Raw genomic sequence first — 18,358 nt, forward strand, 5'->3', positions numbered from 1 at the left:
AGGGAGCGGCCCTGCACAGGGCGTGAGCAGCAGCATGGCCTCCCGAGGGCGCAGGGGGAGCTCCCTGCAGGGGCTGGGAGCGGCCGAGCCCAAGATGGAGAGATGGGTGGCCCAGAGCCATGCTGGGGGGGCAGCTTGTGGGGAGGGGCTGGACGCCCTGGCTTCGGGGGATGGGGGTGCGGCCCCGGAGTCCCAGGGCATGAGGGGAAGGAGGCAGGCGATGCGTGGCCATAGGCCTGGGAAGTGGGGGTTGGGGAGGCTGCAGCACCCCCAGGCTTTGCGCCCAGCGTGGCCCTGCACTGGGGTCCCAGCTGCCTCGGGGGGCTCTGCTGTGTCCCCGGCCTGGGGCAGTAAGAGGTGCAGACGGGTAAGGGGCGCACACATACTGTGCCAGCGTCGGTCTGGGGCCCTAAGCCCTGCGGCGGGGGGAGCCTTACGGGGGCAGACTGGGGCCAGCCCCAGCCCTGCCATGCGCCCAAGTAACCGTGACACGGGGACAGGCGCTTCCGCTGACTCGGGGCCTAGGGTCCCACCGGGGGGTCTGTCCCCGGGCCCCGCGTGACCCTGCCCGTTCCCTTCCAGCCGAGTACCAGATCCTTTGCGGGAACCAGGCCCCCGGCTTCATCATCGACATTCACACGGGGAAGCCCATCGGTGAGTCCTGCCGGGGCCCTGGCGGAGCCACGGGGGGCCCAGTGCCTGCGGGATACAGCGGGGTCGGGGGCACCGCCCCGAGGGTCACATCACAGCCCATTGCTTAGGGACAGGACCACTGACAGAGCGGGCTCCTCCGCCGTCAGCCCCAAACCAGGCACAGCGAGCTCTTGTGTCGCCGCACTGGGCACCCAGGAACCACCCGAGCAATCCCCGCAGCCCCCCCCCACCTCAATAGGGGAGAGGTTATAACCCATCCCCCCCACCTCCCCGCAGCCCCCCCATGCTCCCTGTGCCCCCACCCCCCACCTCCCTGTGCCCCCCCCCACCCCCCACAGGGGAGAGGCTATAACCCATCCCCCACCTCCCCACAGGCCCCCCCGTGCTCCCTGTGCCCCCACCTCACACAGGGGAGAGGCTATAACCCATCCCCCACCTACCCGCAGGCCCCCCGTGCTCCCTGTGCCCCCCAACCCCCACTTCACACAGGGCAGAGGCTATAACCCATCCTCCCACCTCCCCGCAGCCCCCCCATGCTCCCTGTGCCCCCCAACCCCCACTTCACACAGGGGAGAGGCTATAACCCATCCCCCACCTCCCCACAGGCCCCCCGTGCTCCCTGTGCCCCCACCTCACACAGGGGAGAGGCTATAACCCATCCCCCACTACCCGCAGGCCCCCCGTGCTCCCTGTGCCCCCCAACCCCCACTTCACACAGGGGAGAGGCTATAACCCATCCCCCACCTCCCCGCAGGCTCCCCGTGCTCCCTGTGCCCCCCAGCCCCCCTTACACAGGGGAGAGGTTACAACTCATCTCACCAACTCCGAACAGGTTCTCCCCATCCCAAAATGCCAGCCACAGTCCCAGGGCGATTTTTACCTCAAATCTTACCCAACAGAGCTCACTGGGCCAGTCCTTTAAACCTGCAATCTCGAGGGCTATTGAAAGAAAGAAAGAGGCGTCGGGGGGCTAGGTGTTGAGGGTGAAACTGCTCAAGGAATCAAGGGGAATACACCGGTTGCGAGGTTCTTGGTACGAGAGATAAAAGAATTGGCTGTTTCCGGAGTGCTGGTAGGATGGGTCCCCGGCCCGGCGCCAAGGCGCTCCTGAGGGCTGAGCTGGAGAGACGACCGAGAGGGAGGCCCCCCAGGCCCCTCACACCCTCACCCCCGGGTCCTGGTGTGAACGCAGAGCCCCAGAGGGAGTTTGTCCCGGGGAGGCGCCCTGTCCAGGCCCTGGCTCCATGCTGCTCTCAGCGTTCCCAGCCAGTTGCTCGGCTGTGGGCGGCCCCACGTGGGGCCCGTCAGTGAGGTGCTGCTGGTCGCTCGAGCGGCCGCCCTGCCGCAGGGGGCTGGCCCAGCCTGTCGCTCTGCCCAGGAGCACACGTGAAATACGAGTGCAGAGCCGGTTCCCGTCACTGCCCGTGCAAACGGCCCCACAAGCAGACCCAGCGAGTCAGCGGCTCTCAAGACGCCTCCCTCGCCCCTGCACAAGACGGGGGCCCGCCCAGAGCGGGGGCTGCAGGGGGTTCGGTGTGTTCCCCTCGGCAGCCGGTAACAGCGCCCCCTTCCTGCCGTTGTGCGGAGACGCAGGAGAGGAGCGAGAGGGGCCTGGGGACTGAGGGCAGCGCTGCGGGGCCGGGTGTGCGGGACTGAGGGCCACAGGCCACGTGGGAGCCCTGGGGTCCTGTGTGTTCCCCCTGCTGGCTCAGCTTAATTCTGTTCTTCTCCCACCCTCAGCGCCTTGTCGTGCGTCCCTCCATTCCCGCGCGGTTCTCGCTCCCTCCCTCCCACCCTCCCTCACTCTCCCAGGGCTGCAGCCTCGGGCTTTGTGTGCCATGGCCGGGCCAGTGGGAGACACACCCGGCCTGCCTCCCCGGCCCAGAGCCCGGCCCCGACACCCCCGCCCGGCCCGGCCTGCCTCCCCGGCCCAGAGCCCGGCCCCGACACCCCCGCCCGGCCCGGCCTGCCTCCCCGGCCCAGAGCCCGGCCCCGACACCCCCGCCCGGCCCGGCCTGCTTCCCCGGCCCAGAGCCCAGCCCCGACACCCCCGCCTGGCCCGGCCTGCCTCCCCGGCCCAGAGCCCGGCCCCGACACCCCCGCCCGGCCCGGCCTGCTTCCCCGGCCCAGAGCCCAGCCCCGACACCCCCGCCTGGCCCGGCCTGCCTCCCCGGCCCAGAGCCCGGCCCCGACACCCCCGCCCGGCCCGGCCTGCTTCCCCAGCCCAGAGCCCGGCCCCGACACCCCCGCCCGGCCCGGCCTGCTTCCCCGGCCCAGAGCCCGGCCCCGACACCCCCACCCTGCCCAGCCCAGAGCCCCTGTGCTTGCCCCGACCTCGCCTCACAGCTCCCAGAGCCCCCCCTTCCCAGAGAGCCCAGGCATGGGAGGGGTCAGAGAAGAGCCTGGAAAACCTGCCCTCGGGGGGAACTTCAGGGCCCTGTCGCTTTAGCACGGCGAGGACAGGGCACGGGTGGAGCTGAGTCCGGGCGTCCGGCCTGGGGGCTCAGTCCGGCAGGGACAGGCCGAGCAGGGAGGTGGATACAGTCAGACGGGGCGTAAGGAGCTAGTCAGAGCTTGTGACGGGCCGGGCTGGGTCTGGGCTCAGCTGAGGGCGCCGCTCAGGGCGAATTGCTCAAATTCGGGGCTCCTCACAGCCCCAGACTGAAGACCTTCCCAACTAGGCCACAAACCAGTCCCATCGAGTGCTCCAGCCGCCTGCTCGGCCAGCCAGAAGCCTCACGAGCAAAACCCTCTGACACCCCAGCTCTCTCTGCGCCCCAATCCGCCCCGGGCCGAACACACGGGTGAGGGGTTATAGGGCCCAATCTCACCCACCCCAACGGGTTCTTCCAGTCCCAAGAAACCAGCCACAAGTCCCGATCAATTGACACCCTAGACCTTACCCACAAATCACGCTGAGCCGATCCTTCAGAATCTAAAGGGTTATTACTAAGAGAAAGAAAAGCAGGAAAGTGAGGCTGTTAATGTATCGTACGTTACATGCAGCGAGTCTGCCAGTTCTCGACACAGGCTCTAGCAGAGATGTTACAGCTGCTGACTTAAAAATCTTTGGTGCACATCCTATGTCAGGATGGGTCCACAGTTCTTTCTGGCTCGCGGTTCCTTGCAAGGCTGCCTCTAGGTTCAAGAGCTGAGCTGAAGACGAAAATGGAGGCTGCCACGTGGCACTTCTATACCCCCTATGGCCTCTCCTTGGCTGCAGCAGGTCACCTGGTCAGCGGCCTATCCCTGTGTTCCCTGCTGGTAGCCCCTAGGTATCAGTCCCATTCCTGAGGTGTGTCTCTGACACTCGGAGATCATTGTCCCTGGAGTCTTGCTCATTAGCTTATCCATTGGCTGAGCATTGCTCACCCATTGCTCAGCCACGAACCGAGACGTTTCCAGTATTAACACAGAGTCCATGTTCATAACTTCACACATAGACATTATACAAGTACAGGAATGGCACGTACTGAACCAGTAGAAGGGAAGCTTTCGTTTGACACCTCACATGGCCCCTTCGTATCAACTCTTGGGGCAAACACCCGCCCGTGGGGGCAACAGTAGCTGGCTGCTCCCCTAAAATCCAGTAACATGACAGAGCCGGTAACTCTTGGGACAGCAGCCAGGGCCCCGCTGGGTTCCCACCGCTGGCCGCTTGTCCAGCACGCCGGGCTGGGGCTCAGATCTGCTACAGGCATTTGTGTCAGTTCACCCCTTGGGCCCCGTAAGGTTATGCCCAGATGCGCCCTGCAACAGCCACCCAAAGCCACATGCAAAATGAAGCAAGACTCTTCCGGAGCTCGTCAGTCGACACGTGTCACAGCCCAAACGTGCTGCCTCTCTGCAGCACACACACTCTTTTCCACACACATGTGCACACCCCTGCACACACACACACGTGCTTACACACCCACATGCTTACACACACACACACGTGCAAACACTCTCCTCCACCCACATGCACACACGCTTCTGCACACACCCACACGCGTGCACATGCACACACACACACTCCTCCACATATGTGCGCACACACCCCTCCACACACGTGCACACACACTCTCCTCCCCACACACACCCCTCCACACACATGCACACACACTCTCCTCCCCACACACACCCCTCCACACACATGCACACACACTCTCCTCCCCACACGCACCCCTCCACACACGTGCACACACACTCTCCTCCCCACACACACCCCTCCACACACGTGCACACACACTCTCCTCCCCACACGCACCCCTCCACACACGTGCACACACACTCTCCTCCCCACACACACCCCTCCACACACATGCACACACACTCTCCTCCCCACACACACCCCTCCACACACATGCACACACACAGCCTTCACCAGGAACAGGAACCTTGAGTTCAGGGAGCAGGACCCAGGACAGAAAAGCTCAAGAGGAGCAAGGGGCAGCCTCCCGCTCTGTGTTCTGGAGGAGGCCGCGATGCTCCCGTCTGGCAGCGGGGCTCAGGCCCGAGCGGAAAGGGAGGCGCCGAGGGAGGGGAGAGGGAGCCAGTCTCTGTAGCCAGGGAGAGTCCCGCACGGTGGCTATTCACAGCTGAGCTGGGGCCCTGCCGCCGCAGGGAGAGGACGGACGTCAGGCTCCTGACTCTCCTCCCCAGTCCGCCCCCCCCCCCATCACTGATGGGCCTTGGTCATTGGGCAGATATTGACGAGTGCAGCGAGATCCCTGCCATCTGCACCAACGGCGTCTGCATCAACCAGATCGGCTCCTTCCGCTGCGAGTGCCCCATCGGCTTCAGCTACAACAACATCCTGCTCATCTGCGAAGGTAACGGCCGGGGTCGCCCGGGCTCAGTCCCAGGGGCCACGCGGGCCGGGCCGGGCCAGGCAAACCAGGGGCTCACAGTCCCAGCGGCCACGCGGGCCGGGCCGGGCAAACCAGGGGCTCACATTCCTTCGGCCACGTGGGCCGGGCCGGGCTGGGCAAACCAGGGGCTCATAGTCCCAGCGGCCACGCAGGCCGGGCAAACCAGGGGCTCACAGTCCCAGCGGCCACGCGGGCCGGGCCAGGCAAACCAGGGGCTCACAGTCCCAGCGGCCACGCGGGCCGGGCCAGGCAAACCAGGGGCTCACAGGCCCAGCGGCCACGCGGGCCGGGCCAGGCAAACCAGGGGCTCACAGGCCCAGCGGCCGGGCAGGCCAGGGGTTGCTGTGACACTATCGGGCAAGGTGCCGGAGGTCGCTGGGGTATCTGCTCTGCAGCCCACGCCCGGACTCCAGCACGGGTCGGAGCCCATAGCCCTGCCTCTGCCCACACACAACTCAGCTCAAGAGCCCAGGGCCCGGCGGGGGGAGGCTCCAAGTCCCACGGTCACTCTGCAGTGTGGACACTGGTCAAGCTGCAGCCCCACCTCCGGAGGTCTGTGCGGTGCAGGGCGGAGGGACCTGGCTCCAGCGCCACGAGCTCCGGTTTGCAGTGCAGCGTGGACATGGATGTGGAAACCCATGTCCCAGCCAGGCTGGAACAGCCATGGGGAACCTCCCCGTCCTCCCCCCCACCTCTCGCCTGCAGGAGGCCCCATCCTCAACGCCCCGGGAGCCGCAGGCCGCTGGCTCGCAGCCTTCAGGAAGCTCGGGTAGGGGGCGGGGCGGGGCGGGAGGAGGTGAGGTGGGGGTGGAGTCGGAGCAGAGCAGGGGCTTGTGCTCTGTGGGGTCTGTAGACAGCACAGCCACAGTGCGGGAGCCCTGCCAGCAGAACCCCTGGTGGAGATGCCGCCCACAGCCAGTTTCTGTCACTGTGGAGAGGCTGCCCCTCCGAGTGACAGTAGCGGGGTTGTGGGAAGCGTTCTTCCGCCAACATAGCTGGATCTACCCCCGGGCGCCGTAGCTATGGCAACTGGAAGTTTTAAGTGTCGACCAGGCAACCGTGTTCGTTCTTGAGATCTTTCCTTTTTCACTTCCCACAATGTTTAGAAATAGCTTCTGAGCCGAATCCCACCCAAACCACATTTCTTATTTCAAACCCCAGAAATGGGGAAAATAAATTGTAAAAGGCCCATTTTGATTCAAACATTTTTGAGAAAATGAAATGAAAACAATTTTGCCATTTAAAAAAATTCTCTCTGTTTTGGGCTTTATCCAATTCTTCTATGGTGTCATTGTGATGCCAGGGTCTCGCACACCCTGCACGGTCAGTCAGTGGTTTGGTTGCTCTGGTGTTCCCGTGGTGACTGACACCAGAGTCTTGCACACCCTGCACGGTCAGTCAGTGGTTTGGTTGCTCTGGTGTTCCCGTGGTGACTGACACCAGAGTCTTGCACACCCTGCACAGTCAGTCAGTGGTTTGGCTGCTCTGGTGTTCCTGTGGTGACTGACACCAGAGTCTCGCACACCCTGCACGGTCAGTCAGTGGTTTGGCTGCTCTGGTGTTCCCGTGGTGACTGACACCAGAGTCTCGCACACCCTGCACAGTCAGTCAGTGGTTTGGCTGCTCTGGTGTTCCCGTGGTGACTGACACCAGAGTCTCGCACACCCTGCACAGTCAGTCAGTGGTTTGGTTGCTCTGGTGTTCCTGTGGTGACGTGGTGACTGACACCAGAGTCTCGCACACCCTGCACAGTCAGTCAGTGGTTTGGTTGCTCTGGTGTTCCCGTGGTGACGTGGTGACTGACACCAGAGTCTCGCACACCCTGCACGGTCAGTCAGTGGTTTGGTTGCTCTGGTGTTCCCGTGGTGACTGACACCAGAGTCTTGCACACCCTGCACAGTCAGTCAGTGGTTTGGCTGCTCTGGTGTTCCTGTGGTGACTGACACCAGAGTCTCGCACACCCTGCACGGTCAGTCAGTGGTTTGGCTGCTCTGGTGTTCCCGTGGTGACTGACACCAGAGTCTCGCACACCCTGCACAGTCAGTCAGTGGTTTGGTTGCTCTGGTGTTCCTGTGGTGACGTGGTGACTGACACCAGAGTCTCGCACACCCTGCACGGTCAGTCAGTGGTTTGGCTGCTCTGGTGTTCCCGTGGTGACTGACACCAGAGTCTCGCACACCCTGCACGGTCAGTCAGTGGTTTGGTTGCTCTGGTGTTCCCGTGGTGACGTGGTGACTGACACCAGAGTCTCGCACACCCTGCACGGTCAGTCAGTGGTTTCTTTCTCCCTGCAGACATTGATGAGTGCAGCAGCGGGGAGAACCTCTGCCAGCGTAATGCCGATTGCATCAACATCCCGGGCAGTTACAGGTGCGAATGCTCAACCGGATACAAGCTGTCACCTAGCGGAGCCTGCGTGGGTAAGAGGGGCGCTCTTGACTACCTATAGCAGAGGCAATGCACATGGGCCCAGAGCTGCCAGCAAGCGATGGGCGCTAGGACTCCTCACCCCATCTCCTGTCGCGAAGGGCTCATGCCAGGGGCTGGTGGGAGGGGAACAGGGAGCCCCCCATTGTTCTCATGGGAGACTCGGGTTCTTCTCCAATGTGCTGCCCCTCAGGGGCCCTGAGGTCAGGGGTCAAGGCAGGAATGTGGCTCGGGCACCTCAGAAAGGCGAGTGCATGTGCAGGATGACGGAACATCCCTGCCCCTGTTGCTGGGTGCATAGGGGAGCCCAACGTCCACTGCCCGTCTGCGCCACTGCTTGTCCCGGGCCGCGGAGCAGCAGACACGCCCCTTTCCTAGGCCCGCAGCGTTTCTCAGCACCACATGGACTGTGCGTGAGACCAGCTTGCCGTCTGATTCTTCTGCACGCCCTCAGGTCCACATGCTGACAAACGGCTGTATCTCCTGGGCGCTGCTGGAGCAGATTTGAGGTTGTCTGAGCAAGGGGTTCCCAAGCTACTGCTAACAAAATGTTCCAGCTCTTACTCCAGCCCTGGTCCCCTCCCAACAGGCTCGTCTGGTCGGGGGTGACTACAGGCCTGGCCCTTTGGGGGAGCGTTGTGTTTAAAATGATCCTACCTGAAAGTAGGAATAAGAGATCCTCCGGAAAAGGGCTTTATTCCGGAGGATCGCGCCAGTCTAGACGCTCTTTTCCGGCTTTTCCCCAAGCTGGAAAAAAAGCGGCGGACATGTTTATTTAAATCCCGCAGGGGGATATTTAAATCCCCCGTGGATTTCCCTATTCTGACTGCCTGCTTTGCATGCCTCTTCCGGAATTAGGGGCCAGTCTGGACATAGCCCTAGCGAGTAGAATAGCAGGAATTGAAAGGCTCTCGAGAGCAGAAGCCTTGGGCCAAAGAGATTGTGGTGCGTGCCCCCCCTTTTCCTGAGCAATGGAACTGCTTGTGCTCAACGGTCTTGCTGAGCTTTGGGATCTGGCCCTGTTCTAAGATCCGGCCACGCCAGCCTAGGGGCCCCAGAACACTCTCCCCTGTCCAAGGGGTCCCTCATGACAAATAGCCACAGAGAACAAGCCCCCGAGAGCTCCCACCTGTCGTCTCCCCCTCCAAAGCACTGGGGTTCCTTGGAAAAGGGGCCAAAGGAAATGTCAGATAATAGGGCGCTATAATGGGGTGGCACTCACTTCCGGCCAGCACCCCCACCCTGTCTAAGTGTGCACCCCTGCACGGCCTAAGCCTTTTCGGCCACTCCGGCAGAGGCACACCCCTGTGCGAATCAGAGCCCCGTCTTGGTGCCCTCTGTTAGCGTCCCTCGTAGTGCGTTGCCCACGCTGGTCGAGAGCAGCGCCTCCAGGTCTTCTCCCTGAGGGTATGTCTACACTACAAAGTTAGTTCGAACTAACGGACGTTAGTTCGAACTAACTTTAATAGGCGCTACACTAGCGCTCCGTTAGTTCGAATTTAATGCGAACTAGCGGAGTGCTTAGTTCGAACTAGGTAAACCTCATTCCACGAGGATTAAGCCTAGTTCGAACTAGCTATTTCGAATTAAGGGCTGTGTAGCCCCTTAATTCGAACTAGTGGGAGCCTAGCCCTCCCCAGCTTTCCCTGGTGGCCACTCTGGCCAACACCAGGGAAACTCTACTGCCCCCCTCCCGGCCCCGGACCTCTTAAAGGGGCACGGGCTGGCTACGGTGCCCGTGCCAGGTGCAAGCCTGCCAGCACCCAGCCAGCAGACCCTGCACCTGGCACGGATTGAGCCACCCACCCGATGCCCCCCAGCCCTCCCCCTCGTCCCAGGACCAGGCTGGCAGCTCCCGGGAGCTTGCCCGGGACCGCAAGAGGCGGGCACCTGCCTGGGCTAGTGCAGACATCGTGGACCTCGTCCACGATCTCTGCACTAGGCACAGGAAAGTGGCCAGCTTGGGCAGGAGAGCTGCCAGCCTGGCCACCCAGGAGCAGGTGTGCAAGAGAATCAAGGGGGTCCACTGAGACCCCCGACCCTGAGCCCTGAGCTTACAATGGCCGTACTGGGTCAGACCAAAGGTCCATCTAGCCCAGTAGCCTGTCTGCCAACAGTGGCCAACCCTAGGGACCCTGGAGAGGAAGGACCAACGACAGTGACCAAGCCATTTGTCTCGTGCCATCCCTCTCCAGCCTTCCACAAACCTTGGGCAGGGACACCACTCCTACCCCCTGGCTAATAGCACTCCATGGACCCAACCTCCATGACTTGATCTCACTTCCCTTTAAACTCTGTTCTAGTTGTAGCCTTCACAGCCTCCTGCAGCAAGGAGTTCCACAGGTTGACTCTTTGCTTTGTGAAGAACTTTCTGTTACTAGTTTGAAGCCTGCTACCCATTCCTTTCCTTTGGTGTCCTCTAGTCCTTCTTTATGGGAACTAATGAAGAACTTTTCTGTATGCACCCTCTCCACCCCACTTCTGCTTTTAGAGACCTCTATCCTGTCCCCCCTCTGTCTCCTCTTTTCTAAGCTGAAAAGTCCCAGTCTCTTTAGCCTCTCTTCATCTGGGACCTGTTCCTAACCCCTGATCATTTTAGTTGCCCTCCCCTCTCCCAGCCTCTCTGTTCCCCTCTCCCACCTCCTTTTCCCAGTCTCCCCCAGTTTTGTTCAATAAAGACAGATTCCATTTTGGAAGACACGTTATCTTTATTTTGTACATCAAGAAGAGGGGCTAGGGAAGGGTAAGTGGAAGGAGGTGAGGGAGGAATGGGGCACAAGCCCCCGATGGGGAGGACTGGGCTGGCTCTGCGGGCTTCTGGGGGTGGAAGCTCTCCTGCAGCCCCCCAATTGCCCCCTCTCTCCTGATGGCAGCCTGCGGCAAGTGCAGCCGGGCTGATGGCCGAGTGCTGTGATGTGCCCAGTGTGGGTACTCCGGGCACTCCAAGCCAGGACTACTTTGCAAGCGGGGCACCCCTGAGAACTGTCTGTCCGGGGTGGGGATCAGGACCCTTTTAAGCGCAGCCCTCGGCTAGCCTGAGACAGCATCTCCACGCTCTAAGTCCTCCTCTGATGCCCTGCCGGCACTGCTTCCGGCCATCCTTAAGCCCAGTTCAGGGTCCACTTAATGTGGACACGCTAGTTCAAATTTGCTAATTCGAACTAGTTTTTAGTTCTAGATGCGTTAGTTCGAATTATCTTAGTTCGAATTAACTAATTCGAACTAAGTTAGTTCAAATTAGCGCTGTAGTGTAGACATACCCTGAGACAGCTTCCTCGCTCCTACCTTAGGACTTGGATCTCCGGCCACAATAGCTCCCATGCGGAGCTCTCCATGGTGCTGCTGACTTCACCTTCCCAGGGTTCCAGAGGCACTGAGCTGATGCTGGTTCTGCAGCTTCTTATAGGTCTTCCTGGCCCCGGATTGGCTGGTTTCACTGCAGCCAGTCTAGCTTCCTTGGAAGACTTCTCTATGGTTCCTTTTTTGGGACAGGGTGTGACAAGTCCACAAGCCTCCAGCAGGGGCATCGGGGCCTGGCCCAGCCCTTTGCAGTCACATTTAATTACATGGCTCTCATTTAGACCAGTCATAGCAAACCTGAAATGATAGTGTCTCCCTCTCCTACCACAAACTGCTGTAGAGAACCCAAGCCGTCCACCGGCTATCACGGCCGTTTCAGTGAGACTCTGGCGCGGCAGACAGAATTTTAATAGGCCCTCTTTTGCCTTTTAAAATTGAAGCCCTTTTGCAACATGAACTAAACTGGTGCCAGCCGCCCCTCCCCCCACATGGCTTTACCACAAGAGGTTCCTGGGGGGCCATTTGGACAAGGGGTTCCCCCACATAGCCCCGCGGAGAAGGAGCTGATTTCGAAGTCAGATTGCTCCCGAGCTCCCCTGCCCGGCACCTTTGGGGAAGGTGGGAGAAGCGGGCACCTCGGGGTGAATTGAGCGATTGTGTCGGGGTGTGCTCCGTCCCCATGTTGACTGGTTACCTCTCGCCTCAGGACGGGCCGCAGAGACAACGTTTCTAAACACTGTCAGTGGCTCTTTCTTGGGGCGGCAGGTCCTGGGCCCACAGGGGAGAGGCAGGTCTTGACTTAGCCCTACATGGAGCACAAAATCTAGTCCAAGGAGTGACTGTAGCAGGACCTCTCAAGAACAGGGACCATAATGCACTTAAATGTAACCTCCTTAAGGAGGGAACCTCCCAAAGAAGCCTCCCGCCCCAGTACCACTTACCTTAAAAAAGGGGACTAGCACAAAAAGGAGGACGCTAGCTGAAGAGAAAAGAAAAAGAACAGCCACAGAGTGAAATGGCTGCAGGCCGCATGGAAACAGAACAGAGGCTCAGACTCCCAGAAGGTTTGAGGTGGAGAGGGTATCTGTCCCCACCTTGGCTGGTGTCTCCTCTTCACGGCTTTCTGGGTTCTTCTTGTAGGTCGCAATGAATGCCAGGAAATCCCCAACGTCTGCAGCCACGGGGACTGTGTGGACACCGTGGGCAGCTACATCTGCATCTGCCACAACGGGTTCAAGGCCACAGGAGAGCAGACCATGTGCATGGGTCAGTGCATGCCGTGGACTTAAGCCCTTTCCAAAGGGAAGGAGAGCTCTTTGGGCCCCTGGGTGGGTTTGCAGGGGGAGGACGGGCCATGGCACATCCCAGACAGAGCATCTCCTTGTCCCCTCATGGCACCAGGTGCCATCCCCTGGCCAGCCGCTGGTCTGAACCCCTCTTCCCTTCGCAGATATAGACGAATGCGACCGGCAGCCCTGTGGGAACGGCACCTGCAAGAATACAGTCGGCTCCTACAACTGCCTCTGCTTCCCAGGCTTTGAGCTGACGCACAATAATGACTGCATGGGTGAGAGACTCCGCACAATCACCGCTGTGAGATGGGTGTCACAGCCACTGCTGTTTGGGGGGTGGGTTAGCAGTCGTTCGCAGTTATGACTGTGAGGTTGTGAGGGTCAGTCAGGGTCATGGCTGTACGGATGTGTAGGTTGGCTGGAAATACAGCCACAGCTGAATGGGCATGAGGGTCAAAGGTCACATAGTCATTGCTGTGAGGGTGTAAGGGTCAGGTGGCACATTGTGATGGTTGTGTGAGTATGAGTGTTGGGTGTCACACATAATCACAGCTGTGTAGATTGGGTGTCGTAGGTACAGCTGTGGGAAGGGTGAGCGCCGGTGTCTCACAGTCACAACTGTGGGGGGTGAGGGCCGGGTGTCTTACATTCACAGCTGTAGCATGTGAGAGCTGGGTGTCTCACAGTCACAGCTGTAGGGGGTGAGCACCGGCTGTTTCACAGTCACATCTGTAGGGGGTGAGCGCTGGGTGTCTCACAGTCACAGCCGTAGGAGGTGAGCGCCGGCTGTTTCACAGTCACAGCTGTGGGAAGGGTGAGCGCCTGGTGTCTCACAGTCACCCTGTGGGTTTGTCCGACTGTGCTTCTCTCTCCTGTCCCTGCAGACATTGACGAGTGCTCGTCCCTGGGGGGGCAGGTGTGCCGGAACGGCCAGTGTATAAACAGCATCGGCTCCTTCCAGTGCCTGTGCCAGGAGGGGTACGACCTGAGCCTGGATGGGAAGAACTGTGTGGGTGAGTGCCTGGCAGCGTGTTCCCACCATGCCCGCCTCTGCTGGCCCTTCCCTGCAGCCGCTCCTCCTCCAGGCACGAGATCCTGCTTGGCTCAGCCCTGGCTGTGGGACCAGGGTCCCAGCAGGGGGAGAGCCAGGGCTGGGCTGGGCGGTGCTGACGCGAGCTGCAGACACCTGGCTCCCGGGCAGTGCCCGGCTGAGGTGATCGAGCGGGTCACTGCTGCCCACCTGGTCCAGGAACCAGCGGCGCCAACTTGAAAATATTGAAACCCAGACACTCCCCTGCTCCGCCCCTTCCCTCCCAGGTTCCCCCCAGGCCCCGCCTCTTCCCTCAAGGCCCCATCACTCGCTGCTTTTCCCTTCCCATCCACCCCCCAGCCCGGGTCAGGAGGGACTTGCCTGTGGAGCTGATTCGGGTAGCAGGTGGCCCTAACGGAGCCTCCCTGCCTCCCCTGCCCAGAGTAACCAGGCTCTGCCCAGACCCTGCCAGGCCCCTGGTCCAGTCCCGGCCCTGTGCCTTGCAGCCAGCGCTTTGCTCGAGGTGCGTCGTGCCCCAAGGGGAGCTGGGCTGGCTGCAGAATCCCCTCTTGGGCCTGATCGGAGCCAGGGCCCGGCCCTGCACCCTCAGCCATGGCTCCGCCTCTGCCTGCGCGACCCCCTCCCACCCCGGCACCTGCCCCGTTCCACCCCCCAGTCGTCCTGGCTGCACATGGGCCTGGCGCCCACACCGGCCAGGGTCCTATTCAGCAGCAGAGACCAGGGCCCAGGAGCCCTCTGGCGGGGCAGGTCGCTTGGGGCAGAGATGAAGGTGGCTCAGGCGGTGCCCTGGGTCCCAAGGCCCAGCTAGTGGAGGTGTTGTTGCCATGGTAGCCAGCAGGCAAGGGTGCTGAGCTGTTTGTGGGGCAGCAACATGCGAGGATGACATGTCCCAGCCCCTTCTGTCTGTGCCGGCGGCTCCCAGCCCCAGCCCCGGGCATTCCCACAGCAGCCGGGAGCACGAGGCCCAGGGGAGGAGCTGGGAGCACGGGGGTCCAAGGGAGGGCCGGGAGCACGGGGCCCAGGGGAGGAGCCGGGAGCACGAGGCCCAGGGGAGGAGCCGGGAGCACGGGGGTCCAAGGGAGGGCCGGGAGCACGGGGCCCAGAGGGGCCCAGGGGAGGAGCCGGGAGCACGAGGCCCAGGGGAGGAGCCGGGAGCACGGGGCCCAGGGGAGGAGCCGGGAGCACGGGGCCCAGAGGGGCCCAGGGGAGGAGCCGGGAGCACGAGGCCCCGGGGAGGAGCCAGGAGCACGGGGCCCAGGGGAGGAGCCGGGAGCACGGGGCCCAGGGGAGGAGCCGGGAGCACAGGGGTCCAGGGGAGGAGCCGGGAGCACGGGGTCCAGAGGGGCCATGGGGAGGAGCCAGGAGCACGGGGCCCAGAGGGGCCCAGGGGAGGAGCCGGGAGCACGGGGTCCAGGGGAGGAGCCGGGAGCACGGGGTCCAGAGGGGCCCAGGGGAGGAGCCAGGAGCACGGGGCCCAGAGGGGCCCAGGGGAGGAGCCGGGAGCACGGGGCCCAGAGGGGCCCAGGGGAGCAGTGGGGCCTTCTCAGGCGCTCCCCCTGCTACTCCTGTGGGGGCCCTGTCCAGGAAGCTTCGCAGGGCACAGCAGCCAGAGTCCAGCCCCTCTTGCGTCCTTGCAGACATCAACGAGTGTGTGAGCCTGCCGGGTACCTGCTTCCCGGGCACGTGTCAGAACCTGGAAGGCTCTTTCCGCTGCATCTGCCCCCCGGGCTACGAAGTGCAGAATGACAACTGCATCGGTAAGGCTGGGTCCTCCATCCTGCCGCCAGCTGGGCCAGGCTCCTACACATGCTCCTCTCCAAAGCAGGAGCAGCCGGCTGGCCAGGGACTGAGGCTTCGCTCCTGTCTTGTCAGTTTCACCCTTGCTAAGGGGATCTTTGTAACTGTGTAATTAACTGCCTAGCCTGTGTGGAGAGAATCAGTCCAGCCTAGCTGCAGGTCATAGGCCCCGCACTGTGAACAGCTCATAGACTCATAGACTTTAAGGTCAGAAGGGACCATTATGATCATCGAGTCTGACCCCCTGCACAGTGCAGGCCACAGAATCTCACCCACCCACTGCTAGAATAATCCTCTCACCTATATCTCAGATATTGAAGTCCTTGAAACGATGGTTCAAAGACCCCAAGATGCAGAGAATCCTCCTGCTAGTGACCCGTGCCCCATGCTACATAGGAAGGCAAAAAACCTCCAGGGCCTCTGCCAATCTACCCTGGAGGAAAATTCCTTCCCGACCCCAAATATGGCGATCAGCTGAACCCTGAGCATGTGGGCAAGACTCACCAACCAGACACCCAGAAAAAGTTCTCTATAGCAACTCCTGTCTTCCCACCATTGGCCTATTTACCACTGATAGTGAAAGGTCTATTGATTGCCAAGATCATGTTACCTCATCAAACCATCCCCTTCATAAGCCCATCTAGCTTTATCTTGAAGCCAGATAGGTCTTTTGCCCCCACTGCTTCCCTTGGAAGGCTGTTCCAGAACTTCACTCCTCTTGACGGTTAGAAACCTTCATCTAAGTTCTAGTCTAAATTTCCTACTAGCCAGCTTATATCCATTTGTTCTTGTGTCCACATTGGTATTGAGCTTAAATAATTCCTCTCCCCCCCCTGGCATTTATCCCTCTGATAGGGTATGTCTACACTACCACCCTAGTTCGAACTAGGGTGGTAATGTAGGCAACCGGAGTTGCAAATGAAGCCCGGGATTTGAATTTCCCGGGCTTCATTTGCATAAAGCCGGGCGCCGCCATTTTTAAATGTCCGCTAGTGCGGACTCTGTGCCGCGCGGCTACACGCAGCACGGACTAGGTAGTTTGGACTAGGGTTCCTAGTCCGAACTATCATTACTCGGTGAAACGAGGAGTAACGGTAGTTCGAACTAGGGTGGTAGTGTAGACATACCCTCATATATTTAAAGAGAGCAATCATATCTCCCCTCAGCCTTCTTTTGGTTAAGGTAAACAAGCCAAGCTCCTTGAGTCTCCTTTCCTAAGACAGGTTTTCCATTCCTCAGATCATCCTAGTGGCCCTTCTTTGTGCCTGTTCCAGTTTGAATTCATCCTTCTTAAACATGGGAGACCACAGTATTCCAAATGGGGTCTCACCAATGCCTTGTATAACGGCACTAACACCGCCTTATCCCTACTGAAAATACCTCGCCTAATGCATCCCAAGACCGTATTAGCCTTTTTCACAGCCATATCACAAAGGCGGCTCATAGTCATCCTGTGATCAACCAGGACTCCGGGGTCCTTCTCCTCTTCCGTTACTTCTAACTGATGTCCCCCCAGCTTATAACTAAAATTCTTGTTATTAATCCCTAAATGCATAACCATACATTTCTCACTATTAAATTTCATCCTATTGCTATTACTCCAATTTACAAGATCATCCAGATCTTCCTGTATGATATCCCAATCCTTTTCTGAATTTGCCAACTTTGTGTCATCCGCAAACTTTATTAGTACACTCCCACTTTTAGTATCGAGGTCAGTAATAAAAAGATTAAATAATAATGGTCCCAGAACTGATCCCTGAGGAACTCCACTAGTAACCTCTCTCCAGCCTGACAGCTCATCTTTCAGTATGACTCGCTGTAGTCTCCCTTTAACCAGTTCCTTATCCACCTCTCCATTTTCATATTGATCCCCATCTTTTCCAATTTAACCAATAATTCCCCAAGTACTGTATCAAATGCCTTACTAAAGTCGAGGTAGATTAGATCCACTCCATTTCCTTTATCTAAAAAAATTGTTACTTTCTCAAAGAAGGAGATCAGGTTGGTTTGGCACGATCTATCTTTTGTAAAACCATGTTGTAATTTGTCCCAATTGCCATTAACTTCAATGTCCCTAACTACTTTCTCCTTCAAAAATGTTTCCAAGACCTTGCATGCTACAGATGTCAAACTAACAGGCCTGTAGTTTGGCCCGGGTCACTTTTTTTCCCTTTCTTAAAAATCGGAACTATATTAGCAATTCTCCAGTGAAATGCTACAACCCCTGAGTTTAGAGATTTAAAAAATTTTGCAAATGGACTTTCAATTTCATGCGCCAGTTCCTTTAATATTCTTGGATGAAGATTATCTGGGCCCCCTGATTTACTCCCACTAAGATGTTCAAGTTTGGCTTCTACCTCGGATATGGTAATATCTACCTCCTTATCCTCAGTCCCATTTGTTAACTTACCATTATCCCTAAGCTCTTCATTAGCCTCATTCAAGACTGAAGCAAAGTATTTGTTTAGATATTGGGCCATGCCTAGATTATCCTTAACCTCCACTCCATCCTCAGTGATTAGCGGTCCCACTTCCTCTTTTTTTGTTTTCTTCCTATTTATATGGCTATAAAACCTTTTACTATTGGTTTGAATTCCCTTTGCAAGGTCCAACTCTACCTGACTTTTAGCCTCTCTCACTTTGTCCCTACATGCTCTAACCTCAAGAAGGGAGCTTTCTTTGCTGATCCCTCCCATCTTCCACCCCTTATATGCTTTCTGCTTTTTCTTAATCACCTCCCTGAGATTCTTGCTCATGCAGCTTGGTCTAACACACCTGTCTATACATTTTTCCTCTTTCTTGGGATACAGGCTTCTGACAGCTTCTGCAACTTTAACTTAAAACAGCTAGTGGGGATTCCCTGTCAATACAAGCTGCAGGGACCTTGGCTTTGGAGGAGGCTGAGAGCTGTCGCATGCATAGGCACCTAGGGCAGCTCTGGCTTTGCTCACTGCTCTGTTCCCAGCACTGGGCCCCTGGGG

General features: G+C 59.2%; 1 protein-coding gene across 1 annotated transcript in view; it reads left to right on the forward strand.

Moving 5' to 3' along the window:
• FBN3 (fibrillin 3) overlaps positions 1-18,358 on the forward strand; it is a 175,344-nt gene that overhangs the window by 138,082 nt on the left and 18,904 nt on the right. Inside the window, exons 42-48 of the mRNA XM_075903143.2 lie at positions 583-654; positions 5,343-5,468; positions 7,802-7,927; positions 12,375-12,500; positions 12,685-12,801; positions 13,411-13,539; positions 15,215-15,334. Of these exons, the coding sequence (XP_075759258.2) occupies positions 583-654; positions 5,343-5,468; positions 7,802-7,927; positions 12,375-12,500; positions 12,685-12,801; positions 13,411-13,539; positions 15,215-15,334 (816 nt within the window). The remainder of the gene's footprint in view (positions 1-582; positions 655-5,342; positions 5,469-7,801; positions 7,928-12,374; positions 12,501-12,684; positions 12,802-13,410; positions 13,540-15,214; positions 15,335-18,358) is intronic.

Source organism: Pelodiscus sinensis, chromosome 32 (genome assembly GCF_052426305.1).
Source record: "Pelodiscus sinensis isolate ZL-2025 chromosome 32, ASM5242630v1, whole genome shotgun sequence".
Taxonomy (NCBI): Eukaryota; Metazoa; Chordata; order Testudines; family Trionychidae; genus Pelodiscus; species Pelodiscus sinensis.